The sequence below is a fragment of the Neofelis nebulosa genome, chromosome X (assembly GCF_028018385.1).
Source record: "Neofelis nebulosa isolate mNeoNeb1 chromosome X, mNeoNeb1.pri, whole genome shotgun sequence".
Taxonomy (NCBI): Eukaryota; Metazoa; Chordata; class Mammalia; order Carnivora; family Felidae; genus Neofelis; species Neofelis nebulosa.
This window is the reverse complement of record NC_080800.1, coordinates 91,096,996-91,122,034: the sequence shown is the minus strand read 5'-3', so window position 1 is coordinate 91,122,034 and position 25,039 is coordinate 91,096,996. Positions and strand designations below refer to the sequence as shown.

Sequence of the window (25,039 nt, the reverse complement as noted above, 5' to 3'; positions counted from 1 at the left end):
AAAGTGATAGGTATAGGTTCTACACGGTCTCCATTGAGAGCCTAGGATGATTTCCACAGGTGATGAGGATGTACCCCTCATTATGACAGTGGAAAAGTGGGGGGGAACAGCGGAGAGATGAAGGGAAGTGAGCTGCTCGCTCAAATCATGGCTCTTTAAATTCTCCCGGTCGTTGAAATCCAATCCTGAAATTGGAACAACTGGCTTGTGCTGTTAGCCTGATCAAGCAAGTGACTTTAAGTGGTAAAACTTAATGACTGGTTCTTTTTCTGAACATTCTGTCTCCTCTTTTCTGAAGATACTTTAGCACTTCCATACAGAGTTCGAATTAAATCGTTCAAAGTTTGTCCGAAAGCAGCTTACGCAGGGTCTGGCACGGATACTTGAATGGCACTACTTTATGATTTTGGCTCTTCTGAGGGTCCTTTCTTCCTAATATAGAAATGTAAAAAGGCTCTTAGTACCCCTTGATAGAGTTCAATGAAATCATTCAAGATTTGTCTGAAGGCAGCTTATCAGCTGTCCAGCAATGGTATTAAATGGTCCTCTTTGATGATTAAAGTCCTGCTAAAGATGATTTCTGTCCAGTGTGATTGTTTGAAGGCATCACAGCATCTCTTTACAAGGTTCTGCTACATCACTCAGGCTTTGAACAGGTTAAGGTTTGACATGTAAAGGTATCAATTTGCATTGCTTTCTTGGGAGAAGGTTTTAATCTTGTCCTAAAAAGTTTGCACCTGTTGGGGCGCCCGGGTGGCTCAGTCGGTTAAGCATCTGACTCTTGATTTCGGCTCAGGTCGTGATCTAACGTCACGGTTCCTGAGATCAAGCCCCACGTTGGCCTCTGTGCTGACAGCACGGAGCCTGCTTGAGATTCTCTCTGCCCCTCCCCATCTTGTGCTCTCTCTTTCCTCTCAAAATACACACTAAAAAAATAAATTTAAAAAAAATGTGCACATGTTGCTTGTAACTGTTATTTGTCTCCAGTCCTACAGCTTCCTAATGATCTCTGTCAGCACTTATGATAATCACCTCTGGAGTGCTGGAAGCTTCCTGAGAGTCATCCTCTAGTAGCATCATATCACTTGAATTAATATCAACAGGTTCAGATCCAACTTCAGACAGAGTGCTCCTGTACCAAATGCTCATTCTCATCTATAGGTTCTTCTTGATCCCAAGACTCATGGTCTTCAGGACAGATCACTGAAAGGCATGCCACCATCCCTAGCCAAATCTTTTGTCAGCGTGCATTAATGACAGGCTCTGTTGAACTATCTATTCGTTCTTTCAGTAAGAATACACCATTAGTGAGGTGCCTGGGTAGCTCAGTTAGTTAAACATCCGACTCTTAATTTTGGCTCAGGTCACGATCTCTTGGTTTGTGAGATCAAGCCCCGTGTTGGGCTCTGCGATGACCGCATGGAGTCTGCTTGGGATTCTCTCTCTCCCCCTCCTCCACTCATGCTCTCTCTCAAAAATGAATAAACTTAAAAAAAACCAATACAGCATTAGTGATCGTGTCGGAATCCCATGAGGTAGGATTTTCAGATAGAGGAAACTTGGTGAGATTTTCAACAACAAAATTGGACATTAGTTTGGCATGTCTTCTCGAATAGTTGGATCAAACATTGATCTAAGAGCTCAAGGATCTGAAACACGCAACTCATTATAAAAGGCAACCTTGGGGCACCTGGGTGGCTCCGTCAGTTAAGCGTCCAACTCTTGGTTTCAGCTTAGGTCATGATCTCACAGTTTGTGGGTTCAAACCCCATGTCGGGCTCTGTGCTGGCAGGGAGGGGCCTGATTGGGATTCTCTCTCTCTGCTCTCCCCCCCCACTCACATGCTCGCTCTCTCTCAAAAAAAAAAAAAAACATAAGACAAATAAAGACAACATTAACATTAAGGGTGCGCACTTGCAAATGCATCTGAAGCACCAAAACGACTGGGAGGAATCAGCAGGACTTTGAATTCCAGATTGTTCTTTTTAGTCTTGAACTTCCACGAGAAAGCACTGTTCAAACCATTCCTTAAGGAGAGAAGGAGTTATCCATGTTTTTCAGTGTGCCAGTACACCAGAAACTTGGCTTGGGTTTTTTTTTCCCTGGGAAGATTTGGGTATAGTTTTGTGTCAAGCAGTAGTGGTTTTGCCAGGAGGTCACCCAAGTACTGGCACAAAACAGAAACAGCAGCCTCTCTGTTTTCGCTGACCTCACGTCAGCATCACTTAGTTGGTTCTTGCTCTCCAAAAGGGCAAGTGGGATTCTTCAAAGGCTTCCAAAAATGGCGGCTTCTACAGCACTGAAGATTTGGGCAGGCACATGATTCACGTCTTCATTCACCTCCTGTGGTTGTGGCAGATACGCCACAGAAGCTGCAGGGTCTGATGGTTCTTTCTTCGGCACCACCGTCACATAAGACTTGGTCTCCAGGTCATGGTGTACCAGAAGTTTCTTAAGCCATTCTTTGCTCCCAGCAGGACTTTTGCTGGGCCCACTTCAGTGTCTGAAAACATGTCTTTGGAAATCCCTCGTGCATTTTCACAGATCCCTTGCACGGAAAGTGCTTCATCGTTCTTTTGCCGGTCTTCAGTGTAAGGGCTTAACATTTCCGTCTTTTCCATCCTTGGGTCAGCAGGCATAAAGCATCTCTTAAGCGACTCAGGTGTACAAGAGGCAATCCTGGCTCTAAGAACAGTTTTGGCCTTCTTTACGGTACAAATTGTGGCCTCACTCACACCACAGGACATGCGACGCTATTTGTTTTACCTTGAAGGAACAGATCGCAGATGTCCCTTTTCTCTTCTAAAGACACCACCCTGCTTGCCTTTTTGGCTCCTTGCTGGGGTAGTGTACTTGTTTCACTCTCTTCCACCTCAGTAGTCACATTTATAGAAGCCATGTTTAAGTTTACGCTAATTAGCACAACCTGACAACTATCTACTAGAGATTCTATAGCCCTTGGTATTACAAATGGTTTTATGAACACCACATGGATTCATGTCAATATGGTGTCGTGATGCTCAGTGCCAATAGGGCTGATCGTGTAGGGGACGAGTGGCACGAGACTGAGGGAGGAAACAAATGGCTCAGAAGTTTCTTTCCACCTTAGGATACAGCCAGAGAGACCATCATGTGGCAACTTGGACTGACTCCTGCAGACTCAATTCAGAATTTTCACGGTCGTCATAAAGGTATACAGAAGTAAATCCACCTATACTCAAATTTCCAATAAGGACAACTTCCAGTTAGAAAGGGATTACTGTTAAATTCTCCCCTCTAAGTTATCAGAAAGAAAAGCGCTGTTCATAGATTCAAGACAGTACTGCGGCTATGATTTCCCTTGGCTTAACGCTATGAATTCAATTTTATGTGCAAGGCAAACACGGTAGAAGTGTATTTCCTGTCAACCCACAGTAAGTCAATCAAACATTATCCTCTGACAAAAGGCAACCTCTGAAGATGTCGAGGCAAAGGCCAGGTAGGCCCTGAACAGCCACTGCTCAAGAAATGACTACCCAACAAAGAAAGTGACAAGGAAAGAATAAACTGGCCCCTTTTCAATGCCCGGCCACTGATACTTTACTTTTATCCCCTCCTCCTGGGAAGATAGAGCGAAGCCTGGCTTTCTTATTCTTCTCTTCGGGGGCCATGGGAAGTGGTTTGGAGCTGTGGTTGAGTGCCGAGGAATCTCGGTTGTTACTATTCATTCTCAGCGGGGGAGCTGGGGGTTTCTCTTCGTTATCCAGACTGTCAGACATTTTCAGTTACCACTGATGGCGCAGCTCCTAAAGAACAGGAGGAGAAAACAGGAATTAAGAAAGAAGAGGCCTAAAAGACCCATCTAGTAAAATGGGGGCTCTAACAGCTCAGACACAGATGCATTGGTCTCATGGCTGCCTCCAGTTTTGTGGGTTTTGTGATGACCATTTTGAGAGGTTTCTTTTCTAGAGGGGAGGGAGCTGCCTCCTGAAAGACCAATGATGTAATTTCCCAGAGAGGAAAGTGAAGGCAGTAATTAATGGCTTTTCAAGATGTAGACACAAACACATAACTTTTCTATACACATAACACAAAACACTTCCTTTTCTCAAAAATGAAACTCTATTTTCTTAGCCTTTTAATAAACAAATTATGACCTTCTTTAAAAATTCTACCCAGGGTGCCTGGGTGGCTCAGAGAGTTGGGCGTCTGACTTGCACTCAGGTCATGATCTCACGTCACGGTTTGTGCGTTTGAGCCCTGTGTCGTCGGGCTCTATGCTGACAGCTCAGAGCCTGGAGCCTGCTTGGGAGTCTCTCTCTCTCTCTCTCTCTCTCTCTCTCTCTCTCTCTGCCCCTTCCCCGATTGTGCTCTCTCTCTAAAAAATAAATGAACATTAAAAACAAGCTAGAAATATTTCTACCCTGACTTTTATGATGGTCAGGAAGCACAACTCCTCAAAGTCTGGAGCTGTCATGGGTTTGGCTGTTGATCTTTAATGGCCCCAAACAATGACACGTTAGCTGCTCTGACATTGGGATGCTGCTGGCATTGGATTCTTACCTGCATGTACCAGGCTTACAAAACACACTCTACTGTTTCATGTGAAAGAACTGGGGCGTGATCTAGTAGACCTGACAGTTTCAGCAGAGTATGGGTGTAGTGACCGGGGAAACAACGCTGCATTTTCAGGTAGCAGGCAGAAGATAAAGCTGAGCCAATGTCACCATGAGCAAAGAGGAGTTAGCTCCAAGGAGAGGACCACTTCCTGAGGAGCCATCATAACCTTACGCTGGTCATGCTTTATGTCCTGAAACAAGGAATGAGGGAGTTGGCCTCGGTAAGAGGGCTGTTAAGGGCCGGTCTGGGTTTTAGCAACTTACCCCTGCTCTCAATGTCATTACTCGTTAGCATCTTGTGCTCAGGACGGAATACATTCAGGTTTCATCCCACTGGAAGGTAAAGTGGACTGGAAAAGCATGGGCTCCCCAGCGAAACATTTCGGCTTCTGAGTATTTTCCTATTCTAATTCAAGTCCCTCCACTGGCGACCCAAAGGGACACTCGCCATCTCAAATCACGTGTTAAGAATATCTTCCAAGTGAATCTCCAGTTTGAATACAGGGAAAATCAAATCCCACTGCAACAAAATCTGTGTAAATTCATCAAGTGTTAACTGGCACTAATTTAGGAGCATAAGAGCTCTCCAAAAATGATTTAGCAGATCACTTTCTTCCAACAACATTAATGAGAAATAAGCTATTGTAATTATTTTACACCTTTAGTAGTTACAATGTGTTTGTTATTTTCTTTTTGTTTGTTTTTTTTTTACATTTATTTATTTTTGAGAGACAGAGGGAGACAGAGCACAAGTGGGGGAGGGGCAGAGAGAGAAGGAGTCACAGAATCCCAAGCAGGCTCCAGGCTCCGAGCTGTCAGCACAGAGCCCGACGTGGGGCTTGAACCCACAAACCGCGAGATCATGACCTGAGCCGAAGTCGGACGCTCAACCGACTGAGCCACCCAGGCACCCCATGTGTTTGTTATTTTTGGTAATGAGTTGTTACATCGCGCCATGTGGAAAATTTTGCAAATTTTACTATGTCCTAAATTTTCTCCAATTTAAGTATTCAAGAATAGGTGAGTACCAATTAATATTTTCTCCAGCTGCACAGGTAACTGCCAGCTAACAATGACTGACCTGATCTTAACTTGGACAACAGATCTCTTTTCTTTCTCTTTGCCTAAGTGTCACATCTTGCATTATCTTCATGGATTTAAGATTGGTTCTGTATTTTTTCAGCAATCATGATCAGGAAAATAGTAACAAGCATTTGGTCACCACCAACCACTTGATTAACCTCACATTTTCCTATACAGGCGAAACCACGGCACAAGATAAAATGAAAAACCGTGATATCAAGGATAAAGCAGATTCATAGATACTACTGGCATTAGTACGTACTTCGACGAGTACATGAAACCGGTGTTGATGGGTCTGCATTCCCTCTTACATTTTAAATTAGACCCTTCTAGGGGCGCCTGGGTTGCTCAGTCTGTTAAGCATCTGACTTTGGCTCTGGTCACGACCTTGTGGTTTGAGGTTCGAGCCTCGCATCTGGCTCTGTGCTCAGGCTCAGAGCCCAGGGCCTGCTTCGGATTCTGTATTCCCCCCACCCCCTCTGCATCTCCCCTGCTCACGCTCTGCCTCTCTCTCTCAAAAATGAACATTAAAAAATTGTTTTTAATTTGGCCCTTCTAAATTCACTGTTTCTCCAGAAGAAAAGTGAGTTTAAGACTGACTTCACCAGTGGCATTATTCTGTACCGGACAGGTCCATAGTTTTAATTTAGTCACTGAGAAGAATTTGCCACCAGGAGAAGGCACTGTTTTCTGTGGGTTTTTTTTTCTGTTTTACTTTTTTGGGCTTCAACATAATGCCTGGATATGGATGGGGTGATTATTACATAAAGCTCAGATATACAAAAGATAGCTTGGTAAAAAAAAAAAAAAATTGAAAGCCACTGCAAAAAACAAAAACAAAAACAAAAAAACCCTGAGGATTTAAATAGAAATACCTAGAAGATAGGTTTCTGAAAAATGTGTCTCACAGAGAGAGAGAGAGAGAGAGAGAGAGCTGGGCGATATATATTTTCTGATGACATATTACATAATTTAAGATGATGGAAGTTAGACAAACAGGCATGGCTTCTTTAATTTGATATACAAAGCTGACCTTATATAATAGGGCAAGTAAGAGTCTGGGCCCATCAGGGTTCTAGTACACCTACGTAATTCAAAAAAATACTAGGCTCCTTTGTTCTTGATATTTAGGTGTGGCTAACGGAGTGGTGTTTTTTTGTTACTAATTACTCTCTGGGTAGAGACTCAAAAGGTAGGTGCCCTGCTTCTTTTCAAGCTGCCTGATTACTCTGACCTTATTTGACCAGGTATATTTCAGGCTGGGGAAAGAAGGGGTACTTGGGATAGAAAACTCCAACGATGCTCCCCTAGAATACACCAGATATCCCTGGCCAAAATTTCACCACCACATACTTGCTGTGATCCATAACACAGGCATCGTGTGAAGGACCCGGCATATATGTGACACCTTTCTGCTGCGCAGCAATCTGGGATTGTTTTAACGCTATTCAGCTCATCTGGAGACTGCAAGAGGAACCAGAATACACCTTTCACACAGATGGAAAAGAAGTGGAAGGATCTGTGTCTAGTTCCACACTAGAAACGTGGAGCATGAAGCCAATAATCTCTTGGTTTTACTTAGGCATTTCAGATTTGGTATTGCTTGAATTGTCCTGATATTATTTCAGTTCTTTATTACCCTTTCCAATGCAAACCAATCTTCATCTTCTAATTATTCCACAGAATTCTGAGATGGTGACAAAAGAATAGTGAGGAGGCTCTTGTTATATCTTTAACTCGCCTTCAAACCAAGTGCTTCGAAGCATGCTTTTAGAAGACCCATGGAGAGGGGCGCCTGGGTGGCGCAGTCGGTTAAGCGTCCGACTTCAGCCAGGTCACGATCTCGCGGTCCGTGAGTTCAAGCCCCGCGTCGGGCTCTGGGCTGACGGCTCGGAGCCTGGAGCCTGTTTCCGATTCTGTGTCTCCCTCTCTCTCTGCCCCTCCCCCGTTCATGCTCTGTCTCTCTCTGTCCCAAAAATAAATTAAAAACGTTGAAAAAAAAAATTAAAAAAAAAGAAGATCCATGGAGAAAGGGTATGGACCCGTGAGGAAGCTTTGATGTTAATATGTTTGTTTCCCAAGTGGGAAGTGTCTCCGATTATTCCGCAGACGTAGAAGAATGGGGGATTCTATTATGTTATGTTTGTAAACAATACCAATTTACTAAACCAGGTCCCTCCCCTGAGACAGCTTTCTACAAAGGATACTATTAATGGATTGCTGGTTCAATCTGCCTATGATGTCATTATTTCCAAGATCTTGAAAGAGACTATTTTGTTCAGGGCGGCTGTAGGCTCTATTTCAAGAATTGTACAAAAGCACCATTATTCCCCAGGAACCCAATCAAAACACTGTTTATCTTTAAAGTTTAACTGTTGTCGTTCACTTCTGCAACACAACAGAACCTTGCAAGTGAGTGGCACACTGGATCTAGCCACAGGCCATTCATTTCACTTTTAGAGCTTGGCCCTTAGCATCGTGGAGAGAAAGCAAACTTTAATGGACAACCAGCCACAGTTTATATCTGCTCACAAATTGATTTCATGTTTGGCTATTAGGTTTTTCAGTGAGAATTCAAGTGGCTCCTGCAGATGGTGTATATTTTTGATCCAGCCCTTGGGACTTAATGTGGCTTACCAACGTTCTGTAATTGTAATTGAAATTCATCAGCAATAAGAAATAAGCCTCTTGTTTCATGATAACCAAGGAGCCTGGACACCCCTTTTCCAGAGTACTAGGAATGATTACTTCTCTCTTTCCCTGCCTCCTTATCTTTTTTTCTCTCTCCACTCCACACTCTACCATACCCCACCCCCAAGTGTGAGGGCAGGCCTGCACGGGCAGGCATGTGCTCACAGGCACATACTCAAATACACACACACACGCACACACACACACACACACACACTGCACAGCCTTTCAGTGACTTGTGTTTTAACAGAGATTTGGTGGAAAGCATTTTAATCAAGATCCATGGCAACTTTAGATGAAATGATTAGGCATTATAAACAACTGCCATTAATTTCTCATTCCTCAAAAATGCATTCTCTTAATCTGTGCAGGGCCACACTAGACACCCAGAGAATGCTCAGTAGATTAAAAGAGAAAGCCACCAACTTGCAGGTTCTGGGAGTCAACAGGAAAGACAGATGATCAATTATTCTCTAGCTAAGGGGGCCAAGATTCATGCTATGGCATAGGTGTTGAATTAAATACAACCAAAAACGCCTATTGTGCCCATTTGTCACGGGTGCTCTACCCAGGTGTGCGAAGGGTGAGAATCCAGAAGCACTGACCCTACAGTTTTCAAGGCCATCTGTTAAGTCACAAGCAACAGAAATAAATGTTTTCATCAGATCTGGTGCCATCAGAGACAACCCCCATGTCTGTATCATTTTGTCTGCTTTCAAAATCTAAATAACTGTTTATTTGCATATTTCCCCAATGAGAAACACATTAATACTGGCCTCCTTTCAAAAACAAAAGCCCAGGCCAGCAGATGCACAGCCATGATCTAAAACTCCCAGAGGTAAAGTTCCCAAACCACCAGCCACACAGAGTTATGACTACAGATCGGTGAGCACACCAATATTGCTTAATACCCTCTTCGTATCAAACTAGAGGATCTAACACAGAAATGAGACATAGCCTAGGGGAAATTTCCAGGGGGAACTCCCTAACGTTTCTGAAGAATAGGGTTGCAAGACATCTCGAGCTGATCAGATGACAGCCAGACTGACAAGAGCACAGACGAAAGGAGATGGATTTTAGGATCTCAAAAATATAGTAAACAAGTCAAAGAACTCTGTGTTAACACATGTAACAAAACAAGAGAGTATTTCAGATTTCCAGAATTCAGGAACTCTTTTTAAAATTTTTTTTTACATTTATCCATTTTTGAGAGACCGAGAGAGACAGAGCATGAGCATGAAGGGGCAGAGAGACAGGGAGACACAGAATCGGAAGCAGGCTCAGGCTCCGAGCTGGCAGCACAGAGCCCGACACGGGGCTCGAATCCACGAACTGCGAGATCACAACCTGAGCCAAAGTCGGACGCTTAACCGACGGAGCCACCCAGGCGCCCCTGGAATTTGGGAATTCTTGATTAACAAAAACTAGCTCTATAGGGCAAGAAATACCGAGTTTTTTAGTGGCAGATTCCAGACTTGAAGGTAGTTCATAAATATAGGTTTAACATCAGCCAATGTCTCCTTAGTGATATTGATGCTGGGCTGTTCTTTGTATTCAAGGAGGAGGTTGCTTCTTTTCCTACCAGAAGAATGATGTGTATGCTGAATTATACTTTGGTGGTGGGGAAAAAGGGTTCGAGAGCTACCTGCTGGCTCCTTCCTTGGCTCCCTTGTGAATAAAAGCACACATTTTCAAGATAGCTAGCTGAGACTCCAGGTATGGACTATGACTGGAAAACAAATTATGCTTTGCTAACCAGCCTACACGGATACTACACCCACTCATCTTGGACACATTATTAGCAACTGAACCAACCAGCTTATGACTGATAACATGGGATGTGGTGGACTGTTTTTAATCACACACACACACACACACACACACACACACACACAAAGAAAAATCACCTAGTCTGTCATAAAGGGGACAACGTATTATATAATTTGAAAGACATACTATACATTGCTTTGCATTTCTACAGCCACCTGCATCTGAAGATGTCTAGCGACTTTTCAGAGATTAATTCCCATGATATGCTAGGATGCCGAAAGAGAAGGGAAAGGACATTCATCTCATTTTACAGGGACAATGAGCCAGATCGGAATCTCCCAGCAGCTCCAAACCCATACTCCTTGCATTCCTAAGCTAGGCGGAGGAGGGACAACCCAACCACTAACTACAGGCAGCCGGATGGGCCCAACTTAGCATATCCATCATCTTGTCTCAAATTGCACATAGTTATTACACATGTCATTCCCCCCACTAGATCATAAGCTCCTTGGGGGTAAGGACCCTTCAGTCATAACTCTATGCTTTCACACCGCCTACCTAGTAGGGGGCCGTGTTCCCAGCTGGAGTTAAATACGCACGTCATGTAATAAACAGAACTCTATACATTCTAGGCATTTATTGCAGCTCTGAGTAAGTTTTTCATAATGTTGCAAAAGCCTGTATGCCCACTCAAAGCAGGTCTGAGCCAAGAAGCCATGGTTGGAAGAGCCGGCACCAGCCTAACTGCCAAGCAATTGGGCACCGTGTAGAAGTCAGCTGCCATCTGATTATCAACACCTCATTTTTTCACTCTACCGATCGGTCATGCCCAAAGAGCTTCCACTCTTATTTGAGCTGAACACTAGCATGGTGAAGAAGGGTGTACCATCCCCATTGTCGACATGAGAGGTTTACAGAGAGCACAGGTCGACTTACCCAGGGTCACAAAGTGAAAGAATGCAGACGAGAATCTCAAACTCTTCTCAATTCCCCTTCCATCACACCGATACAACGTGTGGCCAAGTAAACGACCCCCCCCCCCGACACACACGCTCTTCATATATACACTTCTGCCTTCTCCAAATATTCATAGGGCAGTTCTAGCTTTTTCAGGTCAACACACTTGAGGCCGGTACTTACTGATTTCACCTGCTTTTCTCATCCAAAGACCCAAGGCTAGGTGATTTCCTGACAGAACTCCAACAGGTTTCGTTGGCCAGTGGTACCAATTCTTAGACGGCTTTGTTTTGGAGCTCGTCTGTTCTGGGGCACTCACCAAGGGAACTCTGCTATCAGAGACAGGGGTGTGCTGTTTCAGAGAGCCTCGCCTGGGAGATACCATTACAGTGTGTAATGGAGGGAAGCCATTTCTCAGATCGTTTGATCAGGAGGAACTGAGCTACTTGTTAGGCAGATTTGCAGAAGCAGCCGGACAAGCAAGGGAGGCACTGGCTCTTTTTACAGCCGCCTAGTTTCAATCTTAGATCCTGCAAGAGATAGCTCGCTACTGACATACATACAGGCACAGTCACACAGGATACATTTGTGTTCTCTCTCATACACACAAGCAAATGAGGTCAGTTCTGCTGTGGTCCTGTTCTCTGCTAACATCTTTAATGAGCAACTTCCATTGTTTTCAGCAGGAACTTGACATTAATTACGTTCAATAAAGCCAGCATATTATAGTTGCAAATTTCAAAGATAGGTTGCCAACAAGAAAGTGGATACATAGATCCCAGCATCCAGACCTCATACACTGCACATGTCATGTGGCACAAATAGTCCTTTTTCGAGTGGCTTCTTAAGTTTCTAAATGTATGCAGCACCATACATTAATATTCATTGTGTATGCTGCATGAGCTAATGCCAAGAAAATGCTAATGATCATCTGATGTGTATTTATATTTGCAAACGATACATTATTACAGGTTTCAGCTTTTCATTTCCAACACTGATGCTTCTAAGAAGAGAGAATAAGATGGGGAAGGAAGAGAGAATAAGATGGGGAAGGAACGGAGGAGAAAATTTTTTAAGCATAAAAAAACCCAAAACTGAGTATCTTGAAAGATGCCTGAAAGTAATGTGTGGGAAAAGGAAAAGAGAAGCAAAACCTAGTAATAAAACATTTCCTAATTCTCAAAACAGAACTTAGTATCCTTGGAAGCATTCGGATGGAAAAAATTAGATGCAAGCGGACAGCCCCAGCGAGCAGGATATGGTAAACCAATGTCTTGAGTCTCTGGGGTTGTAGCTGTTCTCTGTTACTATGCATGGGTGATAATTATACCTTTCCCCTGATCCACTCCAGTGAAAAAGCCACAAATTTCCTCAATTCGGGCCTAAAAATTCAATTCCCAAATGTGCTAAGGCTTTCTGTATACCAAACAGATGCCTGGATGCTGTTTTCCAACCTGTGTACCATGGCTCATCATTGTAGGTCTTTACACTGCTCTCAACTGCTCTGTCCCCCAAACCGGTTTCCTGCAAGAAGGCGACCATTGTGTATTTGAAGAGGAGAGACACTTGGGTTCAGTTGAGACCTTGGTATCATCTCTAAAGCAGGAATTTAGATCCAGTTGGCAAAGTTTGTATTTTGCCAAAATGAACGAATGAATGAGCGAATGGCATCCTGTCAGAACTGGAGGTCAAAGAACTTGGCCTGGCATAAAACGCTGCCACTCTTTTTCAAGCTTTTGCCCCTTGACCTCAGTTTATGTATCCACATTTTAAGAAAGCAGAATGTGCATCTCAGCATCTTACTTGGGGCCCACGGTTAAAGAAGCAGAAATACTACCTATTAAAAAAAAGGGGGGGGGGCTTTCCTCAAATATCGGAGGAAGAATTGGATGCCGTATGGTCTACTTTCCATCTATCCCACTGCACAAATGGTAGATTAACATTCAGTTGGCCGTAGCCTTCTTTGTAGGAATTCTCCATCTCCTACCTCCAGCAAAGACCATGTTTTGGTCTTCACAAAACTGGCCACAGGTCTGGGGAAAAGCTCATAATCCACCCTAAGAAATTCCTGATCTAAAGGAAGACCTCACCACTGAAAACGCTGGTTTTCCCCACTTACGCAGGCTCATCGTTTACAAGTTGTTGGATCCACCAAGCAGTCTGTCCTCCTTGCTGCCCATGACTCTACTACCTGACCGTAGCTGCCACTGTCCGCTGGTTCCTGCCGGAACTGATGCCTACTCCAGCATATGTTCGGCTCTGCTTCCTCGGTGCTCACACACACAGAAGAAGAGGACTGTCCTGTGTGGAAGACTTTCTGTGGCCCTGGGAAGCCCCAGGGTTGAGACGACGGGGCCCAGCCCTCACCTTGAAGGAAGGTAGGGCAGCCTGGTAGGAAAGCTGCAGATAAAGCAGAAGCAGAGCTCGGCACAAGGAGCTGGAGTCAGCAGACCAGAGGGGGGAATCAGGCGGTAGCTCCTAGATTCCTCTTGTGAGCCTGGACTGTGGCCTAGCACACGTTCTGACAAAATCTTGGGTGGGAAAAAGGACTGGAAGGCTGGAGTTCATAATAAATTATATAATTACGCATTATAACTCTGCGTCACACAATGTTTGTCTCAGAGTGCTCTTTCTCCTTTAAGACTGAGCCTAATACCCTTGCCTGCACCCACAGTCATGTCCGCCAATCGCCAGCTGGTTTTGGCCTTCAGTGGTTTGTCTCGGCATGCCCTACACTCTTCTGCCCAGCTTAATGATAAGGGTCTACAGGCTATACAGCTGCATAAAGAGAGGACAAGAAAAGATCTTATGCCAGCCGAACATTGCCTCTTACAGGAAAAGAAACGAATTACGTGCAGTCTCCTTGTTAGTTTCTGGTCGACTTTTGTTTCAAAGAATGCTGAGACCAAAACAGAAACCTACTACCCTTGGAGAGGTCAGATTAGATAGTAACTCCAAGAATATGCCTCCGGGGCGCCTGGGTGGCTCAGTCAGTTAAGTATCTGACTTCAGCTCAGGTCATGATCTCACGGTTTGTGAGTTCAAGCCCTGTGTCAGGCTCTGTGCTGACAGCTGGGAGCCGGGAGCCTGGAGCCTGATTCGGATTCTGTGTCTCCCTCTCTCTCTGCCCCTCCCCTGTTCATGCTCTGTCTCTCTCTCTCACTTAAAAATAAACATTAAAAAATTTTAAAAAAGAGAATGTAGCTCTTAAGTAACCCACTTATGCATGCACCCATGTATTCAAACAACAAATACTGATTTAAGCTTATGTGCCAGGCACCATGGCACGCAGTGGAAGGTAAGAGATAGTCAAACGCCTGGTCCCGAGTGAGATTATAGGCTTGAGTGGTGAGCTTCCTCTCTGGATGCATATTATATATGTAAAACATACATGAAATATACAGACAAAAATACAACTACAAAACAACTATTTTGCATGTGTATTGCCAAATGTAGAGTGGTAAAAAAAAAAAAAAAAAGGAGGGACCATGATCATTCACAAGAGGGCAAAACTCTTTAACTGACTACTGTCTTACTAGATGAGAAATCAGTGCCAATAATCATACTTCCATGCATAAGGGAAGTGTTTGAAATTGTTCCAAAGAACATCACTGCCTTGCCTTTCATCTCCATGCCACCAACATTCACATGTACCAGGCGCTGTGTCAGGTACAGAGGGTGTATGGAGAGAGATAAAGACCAGTCCCTGTCTTCAAAGAGCTCAGGACAACAGACATGCATAATAGGAAATACAATGCAATGAGACCCTAGGCATAGGAGGCTTTGGAGGGACAGAGAAGGAAGGATAACATGTCCCCAGAGGGGTCAGAGGATACAGCACTTGAGCAGGGTATTGAAGGATGAGGAGGAGTTCACCAGGATGTGAAAAGTGAAAAGCATTAGGTTGGTGTAGGCCATTATTCAACAGCATATTCCAACCAACAAATACTCCAATCATGCTAGAATAGCTTTCTTAGTTTTAAGCCCCTATTTCTGAACTAAGTGATGCTCGTGCTGTGTAAAAGAGAGAGAAGAGATCTCAAACCTCTGAAAGAAAGTAACATGTATGACGCTTTAAAGAAGCCAGGCCACTGGCTCCTAGTGAACTACAGAAGAAGAGATACGTATGTTCTGATACACAGCAAATTCTAGAACTGGAACCATATGTGAACAGAGCAGACCTCTTTTGGGGAATGTATTAGGAAGATAATACTTGGAGAAAAAAAAAACCCTTCCTTTCATAGTTCATTTAAGAACTAAGTTGCACCCTCTGTGTCTCTCTCTCTCTGCCCCTCCCCGCCTGTGCTCTCTCTCTCTCACAAGAATAAACAAACATTAAAAAAAAAAAAGGAAAAAACAACTAAGTTGCACCCTGTTATGCACCTTTAATTCCAGGTCTTAGTTAGGTCTTTTATAAACCTAAAAGAATTATCTCCAATGAAAAGAAGAGCCGTTCCAGATCTACTTCTGGATCACTCTGTGACCTTGAGGAAATCACTCAATCTTCATAAGTAAATTCATTCTTTCAGCATTTCCAAAGTGTCTGTATAGTCTGTGCCCAAGTAGGCAGAGGATGCTTTGGAAGTACAGTGGAGGAAGGGTAACTCATACTGCCCAGAAGTCAGAGGATCTAGCACTCAAGCTGGGTACTGCAGGATGAGTAGGAGTTCACCAGACTCCAGGGCAAGACATGAACAAGGCCCACTCCTTGCCCTTGAAGAGACTTCAAGTGTCATGGGTGTTGGTCATGACAGCTCAGTGCAAGGATGACAACAGGTTGCTACTGAAGGACAGAGTAAGGGACTCTCAAAACCATGAAGGGGACTTCGTGGAGGACATACACTTGAGCTGAATTAGGGAGGATGTGTCTCAGGCACAAGGAACATTATGTGTTAGGCCCCAGAGGAACTACAGGTCACTTGGCCTGACCATAGTAAAGAAGAGGGACGGGAAAAAATAAGATCAGTAGAGATGAAACGAAGAAGGGTTTTGTATACCTTTTTCTGGGGTTTGGACTCTTCCTGTTAAGATAAAGAGGTTTCAAGTGGCGGTGGTGGGGGCACGGTTAGCTGTGAATTTCGGAATTATTACTTGGGTGACAGGGTAGCAAGATGTCTAAGGTTGAAGACTCGGGGGAATTTTTCCCCATGGGGTGGGATGTTCCAGGTAGCAACATGGAAATAATCTCTTCTCTGGAAGAGACAACACTGAGAAGGTGAGCCGGGGGAGAAGGAAGCACAGGCAACATGGGATTAGCAAGACAGGAGACAGGAGAAGAGACGTTTCAAGAGGGGCCTCTGTTTTTGACCCAAGATGGCAGGGATGTTAGGCCCGGTGGGATTAACTGGTCTCAGGACCCTGAATGGAAATACATTTCTATCCCAAAAGGCCCCAAAGGATGTGGGAGATAAAATTCTTTTTTTCAGTCTTTAGGGGTTTTTCCAGGTTTACAGAGGTACAATTGACAAATAAAAACTGCCAAGGTATACTGTGTGATGTATGTATACACTGTGAAATGGTTATCAATGGTTAACTGATATATCCACCACCTTACACAGTTACTTTTTTTGGTGCGGTGAGAACACACAACATCTACTCTCTTAGCAGATTTCACGATCCAGTATTATTAACTGTAGTCACCATGCTGTATATTAGGTCCCCGGTTTAACCTTTTTAGCTTTTGTTTTGGATTCCAACTAGAACTGTGTGTCACTTTCTGTTTTGTCTGGCTTTTGTTCATTTGTTTTTTGGGGGTCTTTTTAGACAAGAGTTGGGGTGCCTGGGTGGTTCAGTAGGCTAAGTGTTCGACTCTTGGTTTTGGCTCAGGTCACAATCCTATGGTTTGTGAGATCGAGCCCCACGTCGGGCTCTGCACTGACAGCGTGGAGCCTGCTTGGGATTCTCTCTCCATCTTTCTGCCCCTCCCCTACTCACACTCTTTCTCTCTCTCTCTGAAAATGAATGAATGAATGAATAAATGAATAAATAAATAGATAAATAAAATAAGACTAAACAATTAGCTTAGAATGGTGGAAAAAATACTAGCCAAGCTGGCAGACTGATAACAAATACAATTATGTTCGGAGCCCTTCATATTAGCAGCCATGAAAGCACCAGTATTAATCATATTCCCACAAGAATAATAAGGACAAATTGTTCTGTTTTCGGCCAATATGACACTACTTGTGAGTTTCAGAGAAAACACATTTCAATTCTTATGTAGACTTTACAAACAAACATAAAAATTCTACAAAAACCAATAAGTATCTACAGATGGATCTCGAATGCGTAACTTTTGCAAAAGTCAACATACAAAGAAAAGAGAACACAGTGACACGTTGTATGTCTCAGCAAAAATTAAACTAGGACTATCTAGTGGGAAGCAACACAAATATCTACCCATCTCAACTTTGAGAGCTATAAATCACATAGCAAGTCATAAAAAGCCGGAGGGAACATCCATTCATAGGTGGTGGAAAAAATCTCTCTAGCTATCTGGCCCTCTCAACAGAGATGCCAAGATGAAAGATGATAAATACAAACACGACAGCTGTTCTACCATGTTCATCTGGCCCCATGAAATGGTTCAGCGGAGAGCTGGACATGTGGGGCTGCAGGTATCAATTTAAAGACCATCAGCATGGGAGCAGGTACAAGTGCCCAGGAAGAGTACAGAATGAGAGGGAAGAAAAGGCTTCTGGGGAACACCAACATTTAGGGGCCCCAAGAGGAAAAGAAACCAGAGATCCCTGAGGAATGTGGTTAAAGAAATGGAAAACTGGGTATAAGACATTCCAGAAGCCAAGATAAGAGTACTTCACTTTGAGTATGGCTATGAGGCAATCAATCAACCAATCAATCCTACACAAAGGTCAAAAGCCCTCCACTTTGGGTCCTCCCATGTTCTCCCTAGAGTTTACTAAGGCTGATGTCAATGTGTAACTTTTGCAAAAGTCAACATACAAAGAAAAACCACATTGACACGTTGTGTGTCTCAGCAAAAATTAAACTAGGAATATCTAGTGGGAAGCAACACAAATGTCTACGCATCTCGACTTTGAGAGCTATAAACCACATAAATTTTCACGTCAAGAGAAACAGCCAAGTGGCACCCGAGGTCTGTGGATGTGCTTCAGAAGGTTTTAAGAAATCCCAGACTCTGGGGGCACCTGGGTGGCTCAGTCAGTTAAGTGTCTGACTCTTGGTGTCAGCTCAGGTCACGATCTCAGTCTCCTGAGTTCGAGCCCCACGTTGGGCTCTGCGCTGACAGTGCAGAGCCTGTTTGGGATTATCTGTCTCCCCCCTCTCTGCCCTTCCCCCGCTTGCATTCTCTCACTGTCTCAATCTCTCAGGAATAATAAGTAAACATTAAAAAACTATTAAAAAAAAAAAAAGAAATCCCAGACACTGAATATCTGGTGTTACTTGAGCAGAATGAACAAAACCACATGGCGTGCCTGGAGAAAGATTTTCCTTTTGGTGGTCAGTAGTGTCACTGTGGCCACACATCACTCAGCCTTGCTGCAAAGGGTACTCTTATGAGGTCACATTTGTTGCACTCTTGCAACCATGCTGGACGTTGTACAGGATGCAAAGAAATACAATGTGATAGCAGAAAAAGCGTAACTAGTGTTCACATTTTTCCCCCATAAGGATTATGCTCAGTTCGAACAGCTCTAATTTGCTGACTGTAGCCCCCAGAGGCTTTGCCAAGCAAAGATGCAAATGGTCGGTGTGGACTGGTACCATCTCAGCCTAGTACTGCTGCTAACGAGCTTCATGACCTTGGATACATCCCCTGGCCCCTCTGAACCTATTTCCTCATGTACAAGAGGGGACTACCTCCACTAAGACGTTGTGAGAGTCAAATAACTCACATGTGGGAAATGCGTGGAAGCGGCTCAAGATAGTCTACCAACAGAAGAAGTTTACAATTACTACCACAGACCTCACGAGCCATAAACCAAATCGCCAGCAATCATTGAGATCTTCTGCCCCAGGGACTCTGGTAAGAGTTATTCTTGTACAAGTTCACGTAACTTGCATAACCACATTAGGCATTCGTATTTCCATTTTGCAGAAGAAACTGACCTCCAGTCACCTGCTGAGGTTGTAGAAGGGAAAAGTAAGCCTACAATCCCCTGTCTGTGGGACTCCAAAGCCCACGCTCCAATTTACGCTTCCTCGATCACACAACGGTTTCACGTGGTATGACACGTTCTCAGTTACTCACAGCCTTTGCGTGGACATGAATGTTCCTAGGGCTTCACAGTGGACTGTGTCTTCACTGTGGGGTTTGGGACCAAAGCCTGGAAATGGGCAGACCCTCTACCCACAAAGCAGACATTTCAGCGTTAAAATCAAGGGCAGAGTGATGTCTGCAGTTAGAGAGCAGACTTCCAGCTCCACCGGGATCAGGAGTCTCTCCTAGTCCTCTCTCTCAAGTTTCTATACCAGCAAATGAAGGGGACATCACTGAGGACTCCATGCTGTCAAGGGGAGAGTTGTAGGGCTCAAGGGGACATTGACATGAGCCAGAGACATTGCCGTGGTAGCCAGGTACGCATGTTCCGGAATGATAAAGGAATGGAGGCAACTCTCTATAGATTAATTCTATTTGTCACTCCTTTTCTCAAATGGGGATGAGCACTGACTCCTAGCTTGTGGTTAAGCAGAACTAGAAGGAAAGCAGGCAACAAGTCCCACGAAAATCAGGTCCTTGTCTGCAAAGAACCATCCCCTGTCTCTGTTCTCTCAGGGTTCTGTCCCTTTGATGGCACCTACCTCAAAGGGCTGTGGTGAGGATAATAAGATCATTTGTTGAGTACTTCCTGTAGGTCAGACATTGTGCTAAATATTTTCATATGTTATCTCATTTCACACTCATAACTCAGTGAGGTAGAGGCTATTAGTGTCACTCCCATTTTACGGATGAGGAAACTGAGGCTTAAGAGGGATAAGTAATTGACTCAAATAAGGTTCTGCAGCTAGGAGGTGGCCAAACTGGGATCCAAATGTTCGTCTGCTGACTTCAGAGCTGGGGCTCCCGATTCCTCCATCATAATGGATGAATGGGTCATTAACTGTTTTTAAAAGTATAAAATACATCAATGCAAAGGGGTGGGTCTACGCACTGAGCACTACTCAGTGCATTCAAGTGAATTCAGGCAAGTGCATTTTTTTCCTTCCTAAAATTCACCCAGTCCCGTAAAATTATGTAAATTGCTTCTGGGGACACTTAGCGTTATCGACAGAAACGATCAAATGTAAATTTGCCAGGCTACTTCTCTAAAGCCATCTCTTGGAGGAGGTGGCAGCTAAATTTTAACTAAGTACAAAATTTCTGTTAAGGTCTACAGTTCACTTTCCTTCCTCTACCTTAGGCACAGTGACAAAGGGCTCTGTCACACACAATCGTCCGGAAAGACAGCGTATCTCTGTGCTAAGCAAGAGCTCTACGAGGAGGTTTGCTTTGGGAAATGACTTCCCTAAATCCTGGCTGCTGTTCCCAACCACTCCTGGGCCCTCAAGGCCTTGGGAGCTTGAAGACCACTGGGTTACATGATAAAGATTCCTGCAATCCCATGTTTGAAGACTGTGGCCTGGTGATACGCTTGTCTGGTGACTTCATCTTTCCCACTGGAATGCAAGTACCTCAAGGGCAGAGTACGTTTCTTTCTTCCATCTGAATCTCCTTCTGGGTCTAGCACTATATAGGGTCCATAGCAAATTCTCAGTCTAAGCTGGTAATGCCATGAGAATTCTGGGATTGAGGAAGAGGGGCACTGGATCTGTTCTGACATGTTGGTGTCCACCTACTTCTTTCAGTTTCTTAATGAAGTTTCACAAGTAGCTGCTCTGGGCCTGGCATCATGCCAGGCATTGGGAATCCAAAATAAGTAAGATGATGTGGTCTCTGCTTCCCAAGAAAGTCTCAATCTAATCTCAGGTGTACAGGATAGTACGAGGTATTCCAGAACGAAGGCTTCTTTCCCCATGGTGCCAGAATCCATATTGAATGGCAGCTTGGACACACTTTGCTCCGGAGAGATTTCAGCAGGGGAAGCCATGGACTCAGGAGGGTCCTACAAGGTGCCTCATGCTTCTAAATCTCTGGTTGGGAACTAGGGGTGGCACAGGACTCTGGCACCAGGCTCCTCATCTACTGGTTCACTCCTGGGAATTCTGCTTCTTTTTACCCTCTTGCAGGGAAATCTACAGTCTGTCTGGAGTGCAAGGAAGTTTCTTCAGCTTGCCTTTATCCACGCCTACTGAGAAATTTCCTCTGTTAACTTGTTAGTAACAGCTGTTGAAATTCCAATGGGGTCTATGTATGCACATGCACGCTCAACAGAAATTTCTTTTATCATCCAGCTAACTCATTAACCTTTCCTTTCTCTTGCTTGAATACCATGTCCCAGGGTTGGCAGGGTAAAAGCAGACCTAAGCTACATGAGAGGTGCCTACTGTAATCAGCATGGACTTCTAGATCACAGGCATATAAAATCACAGACACATACTTTTGCCTAGGAAACCACTGGGCATGCATAAGGAAACACATTCTTTACCCTCCCTTCCCCTTGGGAGAGAAAGGAGTTCACACATTAAGCCATAAATTTCCAGAAAATAAGCCATGTAACCTCCCACCCTGTTTGGGTAGACTGGCTGAGCCTCTCTATTAGAGAGGATTTCTGTAAAAGAAAATTATGGCAAAAGGATATAAAATTTGATCTGTGGGTTTGAGCTTTTACTTTTTAACCCTAGATATCAATTCCACTCCTTTCTGCTCTAGAAAGATCTAGTCCCACTGGTACCCTGGCTCAGACCAACACTCTTCCTGTGGCCACAGGTTGCTGAAAAACCTTCCATAGCAGGGGAGAGGAGAACATTAGTGGTAAGTAGGAAAAAAAGTGACAACCGTGATCACGAGCTACCTGCAGTGGGGGTGTGTCAGTGAGAAAGTGTGTGACTGTGGCCATATCAGTGTGGGGGCACGTATAAGAGTTTGGGAATGGGTGGGAATGTGGGGGAGGGCGGGGTCACTACACGCACACGTGGATCACAGACATGCACGAGTCGGATCATCTCAGTGAGGCAGTGCAGGTCAATGTCAGGGTGCGTATGGTGTCGGGGCGACTGGCCCGTATGAGAGTCCAAGGAAGAGTACGTGGCAGTTCAGGCGAGTACGCTGAGCTAGAATCGACGTATTTAAGCATCAGTGACCGCATGGGCACGCAGACCAGCGTGAGCAAGTGTGTCAACCTAAGGGTCGACGTCGCAGAGTGGATGTGAGCGTGAGTGAGCGTGACTCTGCACGGCCATTCGTGGGGTCCGTAGCTGCCTGCGTGTGAGCGCATGAACGTACTTATGGGCACTGACAAGCGGCAGTATGAACCGCGTGGGCTGGCCTGGTGTGCGCCCGCGTAAGCACAGGTCAATGACTGGATAGGACGCTATCTGCGTACTGGTGCGAATGCGTGTAGCAACGTAGGCGGTGGGACGGCACGATAGTACGGGAGTGAGAATGCGAGTGTGCGGCAAGTGGGACGGCGCCGCTGTGAATATGGGTAATGCAGAAATGGCAGTTAGAGGGTGAAAGAGTGTACATGTGAGCGTAGGGGAGTGAGTGTGTGCTTGTGTGCCGATGGTGACGTGCGGGAGCGTAGGATGTTGAGCGTATTGCCGTGAATGTGACAATATGTGAAAACGTGCAAACGGCGGCATATCAGCACGGGTGGGCCGTAAGTGTGACCGTGTGTTCACACCAGCTTGCACGAGTACTGCATGTGAGTGGGCATGTGGGGGTGTGCGTCCTTGCGGCTGCACGCGTGTGGCCATGTTTGCACGCGAGGGCAGGGTGACACGCGTCGGCGAAAGTGGCTGAGTTTACCAAAACTGAGTGGGGGTGTCCACATTGGAGGTTGTATACCTGTGAGTTTGAAGTGGGCAACCGGGTCTCAGTGTGAAGGTGAGAGAATGAGCGTGAATGTGTGTCAAAAGGAGCGTGTTTCCACATGCAAGTGTGATTCTGCGTGAATGTGTCAGAGAAGGGGAGGCTGGGCCGGTGCCGAGGAGGAGTCCAAAAGCACCTAATCCTGAGTGTAAGACTGTAAGGAGGCACAAAAGCAGAAACGGTGAGACCACCTTTATGGTATGAGCATGCATACGTGTGTGTGTGTGTGTCCCTGTGAGGAGCTGTGAGTTGTCTAAGTGTATTACTGTGAGGACGAAATAGTGACAGGGCGAATGCATTAGAGTGCATAAAACTTGGATACATATGGTTGTATGAGAAATGGGCAGGGGACAGTCAATGTAGGTCTGTGTGTAGACCGTGTGTGAGTGTGGAGGAACTGGAAGGTTGAACGTGATTCTATCACCTGTGTGGACATGAGCGAGAAGGCGTGACTGTGAGCGTGCAAGAACGTAAGAAAACGTAAAGGTGTGGGTGCGTGAGAACGTGTGGCCGCGGTGTAGGGCAAGTGGGAGTGCGTCAGCATGAGAATGTGAGTATATAAATGCGTGTGGTAGCAGGAGTGAACCTGTGTGTAGTATGTTTGTAAATACGACTGTGAGTGAGGGTGAGGGGGTGGGAGTGATCATCCCCACGAACATGTCCAGTGTGAACAGTGTGAGTCAAGGAGGCATAAGGACTGTGTCAATGTCCAAGAGTACATCAGTATGCTTATATGAGAGAGAGACAGAGAAAGACAGAGCACTCAAGAGTACCAACATCATTTGGGTTGCTGAGACACTCTCGAGAAAGTGTCTTTCCTCCCAAAGCCACAGCACGTGTCCAGTTACAGGCAAGTTACGTAGCCCCTTCTCAACCTCTGTCTCCTCCTCGTGGGTAGGACAATGATTCTAGTACCTACCTTGAGCTAGTATCACTTTTATAATCAGGAGCAAAAAGAGTAACTATTAGAAAACAAATACCTACCTTGCAGAATTACTGGGAGATCAAATGGTCTCATGCAAATAAAATGCCTAGCACAGGGCTCACAACAGTAGACGATAAATACAAATTATTATTGTAGCTGTCACAGAACACCCAGGAGAGACCCCGGGGGCTTGCTTCTTACTTTAGTGAGTTCTAGTTACCTTCTGTCGCTCCAGGTCTATAGAGGATCCCCTACCGCGGCATCTCTAGAAAGCTGAATACATCAGTATCGGCAAAAGGCTGTAATTTCACACCCTCCATTTCCCGGCCGAAACTCTGGAGCTTCCCCCTCATGAGAAGGCATCACAGAAACACCTGCCACTGGGCTGCACTTTGCCTTTGTCCTGTAGGCCCAGGGCAGGCAGGCTCAGTGGGAAAGAGACTGGCCCTGCATTTTCCCTATTGGTTTTCTGTTTCATTTCTTTTTCTTGTTGGGGGCTTTCTAGTTTCGTTGGTTTGGTTGCTTTTGACTTGGGCATGTTGAGAGACGGCTAGGTAGCTGACAAGGAGACAGATACAAGGCCAGACAAAGAGAGGGACAGGTAGCTGGACGGCAGCATATGGCAACATAAGGCCAGATGGAACAGCTGACAGAGGAAGGCATAATGGCCTCCCAACAGGAAAAGGGGTAGATGATCAGAGGCAGGCCAAGGAACCTGAAAGATGTGGAGAGGGCGAGTGGGGCCCCAGTCAAAAGTCTGACAGGGGAATGGTCAGTCGCACTTGTGAGAGAGACTAGAAGCCTGTGAAATCTAGTGCCCACACGTAGTTTGTAGTCTAACCTACCTGCCAAGACGAATACTCCAGAAACCGTGCAAGAATTACTTAAGGCAGTAGAGAAGCAAGGGCCACACTACATACTACAGACTCAAGTGTCGTTGGAGAGCTGGGGGAGAAAGCGTTCCGATTGGCTGGGAAGGCAGAGGGAAGGTTCTGGAAAGTTTACACCCGCCAGGCCCAGAAGCTGGGATAGATGGGGTTGGGGTACACTCTGACCAGGAAG

General features: G+C 45.0%; 1 protein-coding gene across 20 annotated transcripts in view; it reads right to left on the bottom strand.

Annotated features, from left to right (window-relative positions):
- PAK3 (p21 (RAC1) activated kinase 3) overlaps nt 1-25,039 on the bottom strand; it is a 255,827-nt gene that overhangs the window by 92,620 nt on the left and 138,168 nt on the right. For 18 of the 20 annotated variants that reach the window (XM_058714311.1, XM_058714316.1, XM_058714317.1 and 15 more), the window contains one exon: nt 3,584-3,785. The exons of 1 other annotated variant lie outside the window; for it this stretch is intronic. In XM_058714311.1, the coding sequence (XP_058570294.1) occupies nt 3,584-3,758 (175 nt within the window). In that variant the 5' untranslated portion in view covers nt 3,759-3,785. Of the gene's footprint in view, nt 1-3,583; nt 3,786-13,218; nt 13,242-25,039 lie in introns of those variants that run through there. One more of the 20 variants, XM_058714320.1, reaches the window with a different exon arrangement.